This window comes from Gavialis gangeticus, unplaced genomic scaffold (assembly GCF_001723915.1).
Source record: "Gavialis gangeticus isolate Ggan-Ray unplaced genomic scaffold, GavGan_comp1, whole genome shotgun sequence".
Classification (NCBI taxonomy): Eukaryota; Metazoa; Chordata; order Crocodylia; family Gavialidae; genus Gavialis; species Gavialis gangeticus.
This window is the reverse complement of record NW_017728995.1, coordinates 61,297,245-61,303,245: the sequence shown is the minus strand read 5'-3', so window position 1 is coordinate 61,303,245 and position 6,001 is coordinate 61,297,245. Positions and strand designations below refer to the sequence as shown.

The window sequence follows — 6,001 nt, the reverse complement described above, 5'->3', positions numbered from 1 at the left end:
AGACAATCACATGATGAGACCCAATCCCCAATCTTAATAATCACATGTCCTGTCATGCCACACATGACACATGATTATGGGGACTAGGGACAGATCCCAACTGATCCTCTTGACAAAGAAGCCTGGGCTCCTAGCGGTAGTCAAAGGTGGGGTCTACCTAATGCAAGGGGGTGCCTGGCTGATGTCGTGGGCAGATGGTGGATCCAGCCACCATTTTCATTGGCTGGTCGTGATGCTCCCCCCCACCCCGTGATGCCTCTGATTGGCCACAAGGCCCTGGTGTCCCCATCACTCACCACTGATCGGTTGAGAGGGCTGTCTGGCATGTGGCCCCACCTCTTGCCACGGAGTTGGGGGGGGAAGGGGCATATGACAGGCAGCCTTCTCAGTCAGTCAGCAGTGAGGGGCAGGGGTGGCAGCCATCTTGGGCTCCCCTGTGTGCTGGCAGCCCTCACTCTCCCCCAGCAGGCTGCGCAGCTGGGCAGCAGCATCGTGAGGACTGCTGGCTCCCTCTGGGGAACCAGAATTTTATTTTCACTAAGTTTTTTTTCTTCTTCTTCTTTTTTTTTTTCATGGATTTTGCAGCCGTTGCCTGCTGGATTTCATGTTTTCCGTGAAATCTGCAAAATCATGATTCCAGTAGGCCCCTAATCAAAGACTCCTCCTGGACAAAGCCAAGGAGCTGCCTTGCCAGGGAGTTTAAAACACCTGCACTATCAGCCCTGCGGAGGTAGGGGATGCAAGGATCAAAGACTCCCAGCAGGGGGAGCCCCTCAGCTCTGCAGGTCCTAGGCCATTTGGAGAACCAGACCTGCCTGGGGGCGGGTGCTGACAATCAGCCGGAGAGCCAAGGCTGCCTTAAGTCAGTACAAACAATCAGGCTATGGGCTGGTTGGAGACCTGTGGCTGTCAGGGGATGATTCTGCAAATCAGCTGACTGCCAGCACTGGCTCCAGACAGCTTGAGTGTGCAGACATGTCACACATTCAGTTTAAGGTGCCACAAAGATGTTCTGCGCCTTAAACTGGGTGAACCAGTGTGGTACCACTGCTATTTATGGCATGATTAATGTGTAAATTGGGCCATAAATATAATGTGTGCTAAGGGCCTGAGTATCTGATTGGTTTGACTTGGATTTCTCAATGAAAGGTACTATGGATATCATTAAAGGAATATTGAGTATATTTGCATGTAAGGTGAGCTGTTTAGCTGACATTTACATTGAGCCAGATCTTATTCTGTTTATTAGGTTTTTAAGTGCGACTGTCTCAAGTTCTTGAAAGGTGGTGGAAGAAATCCTTGTCCTCCTTTTTGCTTTTTTGATTCAGTCTTAACACAAAACTGAATAAAAGTACACAGGTTAGCCACCTTAGTGCTGGAATGGGATCTGGTCTATAATGTTTGACATGCAAGATTTGTGATACAACTTTAAAACAACCCCCTCACCCCCGAAAGAACATACAATCCTTGTCCAATGGCTGGCAAACAGTGGGTGCATCTACACAAGACATTTACTGTGGAGTTGCCAAATTAACTCCGCAGTTAAGCATCACCATCTACACCTGCGCCCCTATTATAATGTGGTAAATTAACTAACTCCGCTGTAGGACAGTACTGTCTCATACAAGTATTATCCTATAGTGGAGTTATTTCGTCCTCTGAAATGCATGCGTAAGCAGTGACCAGGGCTGGCTGGGGCACCAAGGTGCTATAGTTCAGGGGCTGCCTGCTGGCTAGTCCCACATAATAGCACCCTTGCATCCCAGCCAGCCCCTCTGCAGCAGGTTGAGCTGGGCAGGAGCAGCCCCAGGCTGGCAGGCTGATTCCCCCCGATCCCCTTACAGCTGGGGCTATGCTGCCCTGGCTCAACGTGCTGCTGTCCAGGGTACATGTGCAAACACTGTGCCTGGGAGCAATAAACTCCAGTGCAAACTGCACCACAGTTTGTGTCAAATTAATTTCATGTGTAGATGAGCTCAGTGCATACTAAACATAATTAGGGGTAGAGAAACCATGCAATCTCTGATCGCTTATTGCCAAACCATTGATTTTTCTTTCTCATTTTGCAGCTTTTAAAATAATACAATTTAAACTATAATTGATCTTGAAATCTGAAAAACCCCAAAAAACCCCATTTCATTAGCATTGTCTAAGTCAAGCTATTCCACAAAGGCTTTGTTCTATCCTAATTTTATAGCAATAGCTTTCGGTCATTAGCACTTTCATCTCAAATTACTCTGCTGCCAGGAACATGTTTTATATTATATAAACATGTAGTTGTTAAAGATTAGCTAACCTTTCCAAAATTGGTTTGCTGAGCAATGTGGAATGAAATTTCGCATTGCAGATTCAGCACTTTTGTCATTATTTTTCTTTAAATTACCAACATTAAAACTGCTATACAAAAAAAACTGTACTTCCTGCTTTTGTGACCCTACTAAAGGAATTTCAGTGTAGCCTGAGGTGTAAGTTTTTTTCCTCTAATCTAGCTCCAGACTCTAGAATAGCTAATTTTAGGTGGCCTAATGTGAGAGCTCTCAGAAGACCCATTCATTAAAATTCATGGTATATAATATGATCTTCTCCCTGGTGACTATTCAGTAAAAAATCAGTTTTGGTGCTATTAGACTGCCTTTGTTTTAGCAAATGGTGCTAAAAGGAATGAAGATCACTTTAGACTGCCAGTGGACATGTCTATACATGCATTAACGTGCTGTTGCTAATGCGCATTAAGTTTAGTACTTCTAATAAGAGGTATCACATAAATGCATACTAGCTGGTGCTAAAGTTCAGTAGCAACAGTGCATTTTTTTGTGATGCTTAATGCACAGTAGACTAATTCTACTGCGCATTGACACGGTTTTTGCTGTGACGCGTTAACGCATAGTAGAATTAACTGTGCATTAAGAGTCTCATGTAGACACACCTTACTTTTTATTTCCTGCTGCTAGTTCTCTAACAATTCTCCCTACGTACTCATATTTTGTGGAGGACCTTTCAAAGACACAAAAGGTAGCTCTAAAGGGAGTTAGATTCCTCAATGCCATTTGTGCCTTTGATAATCCTCCATTTTATGTCTTTGGAAACCTTTTATATTGTGATGGATAATTTGGTACTGATGAAAGCCAGGTCTAGGATTAACAGTTGCCAAGTAAACTTCTCATATGGAGCTGTCAGAACTCTAAATCTTGTCTGCAAAGCTTCTTGGTTCCAGTTCTGCACCAGGCTATTATCAAGTAGGTAAGTGGTGTCAAATTCATTCCATGAAAAAGCCAAATTCCACTCTTAATTTCCTCCAGTAGCTGAGATACAAATTCAGAACGCTATTACTGTGCCTCAGCAGATCTCTCAGTGTTGGCACTGGAAGGCTTGTACCAAAGATCAAGGACACAAAACAGTCTGCACGTTGTAACCGTTAAGTACTTTATGGTCATATTAAGCATCATTCACGTGGAAAGCGTGCTCTGTGATTTCTGCCCTTTCCGCCCCCCTTTTTTATTGTTTCTCTTTCTGTCTCTCTTCCCTGTTCATATCTTCTCCTTGTTTTTCTCTGCACCTTTCTTCATGTAGCAATTCTACCCATTCCATATGCAGAAGCAAAAACAAAATAAGAAGCAAAATAATCTTTATTGGACTTCAAAGTTATCACCCCTGTGAATTTAATGAAGAAAATTCCTACCTTGTGTGGTACTTAAAGACTTGGAGGAAAACAATACTTTGTTATGTTCAATTCATGTTCAGAAGATTAATTTTTGCAACCATAAATTTTGAAAAAAATGGCTGCTTATTTTGCAGAATAAGAATGATAGGCACACCACAAAAATACATCAGGGAGGCCATTTAAAAACAACTGTGATTATAATTTTGAATAACCTTTTTAATTGCAGTTGTATTAGACAGAAGTCCTTTTCTCTGAATAATGATGTGAATGAGGCTGCTTCTGTAAATGTTCCTCATAGTTCTGCAGCTGAGACCAGAATCCTATATTGGGCTCTGCTACTGGTCTGGCAGTCTTCACCATCTAGAAAAAAAATGACAAGCATTGCATTACATTTGGTGGAAATTTAGTAGGAAATCATGCAGGATTATTTCCCCCTTTAGACAACTGAGAATGTTAATGTTGCTAATACTCCATAGGAATAACAATGTCACTGTTTTGGATATTTCACATATGCCAAAAAATAAAGGAAATACTTGCTACATTATACAGAACATGTAGGACAGATTTCAAGGACAATGACTGAATTTTCTGGAGGTCTCAATGTTTTTCTACTATGAGGGGTGTAAGCCTCATTTTTTAATAGCCATGATGATCTAGAAATTATGCTAGAAGCAAGGATTTCATAGGGTGTTATCTTTTATTGGACCAACTATGTATTTGGGAAGTTAGAACTAACTTTGACCTAAGCTAGTTAAACCCAACTTTATCCTAACTACATAGCTGGTCCAAAAAAGATATCACCCTAAGAAATCTTTGCTTCTAATTTTTAAAAAATATCTGAACTCAGTCTGTTGCATTTTGGTAGAGTACAGGTGGGAGGAGCAGAAAGATATGGCATCTTAGCACAGGTTATAATGGACTGGTGTCCATAGGAAGGGATAACCCTACTTACAAACCATTCTAGTAGGTCTCAAATGACAAGGAAAAAAGGACACTGAGGCTGAATCCTACTTGGCAAGTACCCAAAGTAAAAATTGAGGCATCACATTAATAGGGTTAGTGCCCAGCTAAGATAATATTCATCAGGAACAGTACATGCTGCCTCCTTGCAATGTTTGACTGACTTGCCTATTATGTGTAGACAACCTCTACATGAAGGAGTTTAGGGCAAACACTATAAAACAGCTTCTTCAAATAATTGCTTGACTAATCAACTTAATCTGTCTGCAGCTCTGTTTATGTTATGTTACCGTGGGCTTGCAAATGATTACAGGAATGCTCACGGACGTGACCAACTTCTAGCTATTATTCTAGAATCATCACATAAAATACATTATAATTTATAATTGCATTTGTCCCCAAAACCTAAAAACTTCCATATCCAATTAGGAACCAGAACCTTATCATGGGGCTGTATCCAATCAGAACAGCTCAAATTGTGAATGTTCTGAAGCTGCTTACAAATAAGCTACAGCCAAAAATAATCACAGGATTTCAAGTGAGTAAGTTTAAATTGTGAACAAGATTAGAAAATGGCAAATCATAAGGAATGATTTTTGAGCTGCTAATACATAATAAAATGGACTAAAGACACTGGAATACAACCATTAAACTGAACCATTTGCCAGCATAACCAATAAATATGTCCAGCTTCATTTAAATATAGCTTTATCTTCAGGTACTTGTGCATTTAGAGAGAAATGCCATTTCATTTGATTTCAATTGTTTTTTATACTTGTACTGTAAGGAATTAAGATGTTATTCATAACATGCTCTCAAATGAATTTCTTATCACAAAGAAGTATAAAAATAGCTTTTGAGTCTGAGTACATTACCGCAAAGGCATCCTGAAGTGAGAGATTTCGGTGTCTCATCAGATAGGCAGTGCAGACTGCTGCAGATCTGCTGCGACCATTTTTACAGTAAACTAAGCATTTTCCACCCCTTTGTACTGTTTTCTCTATGGCGTCACTGCATAGATCAAAGTACTTATACAAGTCTTCTGATGGGTCATCGAAGACAGGGACCCTCAGGCTTTGGACTTGTCCAAGGCCTGGGAATGGTTGCTGCCTGGAAACGTTAATACAGAGTGTAACTCTCTCTTGAGTGAGAAGGTCTTTGTCACAGGCTGACCTAGAATTGCTGATTAGTAAAGAGTCTGTGACCTTCCAAAGCTGTAGCATTCGTAGTAAATGGTGTAGTGTCAACACTGCCCTCTGAAGAAGCTACTTTCCCTGACGCACTAAGCAGGATAGCAGAATACAGCAATATTGAAATTCTAGTTAATTGAAACTGCTGTTTGCTTCCAGCAGCATTCAGATTTCTTTCCGCTGCCTTGTT

At 41.1% G+C, this 6,001-nt stretch overlaps 1 protein-coding gene across 1 annotated transcript; it reads right to left on the bottom strand.

The window, feature by feature from the left end:
* Positions 1 to 3,608: 3,608 nt before the first annotated feature.
* DUSP28 (dual specificity phosphatase 28) lies at positions 3,609 to 6,001 on the bottom strand. The gene is made up of 2 exons (XM_019503692.1): positions 5,497 to 6,001; positions 3,609 to 4,021 (listed from the first exon to the last, which is right to left on the bottom strand). Exons 1-2 carry the CDS (start codon positions 5,842 to 5,844, stop codon positions 3,893 to 3,895), a joined length of 477 nt encoding a protein of 158 aa, XP_019359237.1. The 5' UTR covers positions 5,845 to 6,001; the 3' UTR covers positions 3,609 to 3,892.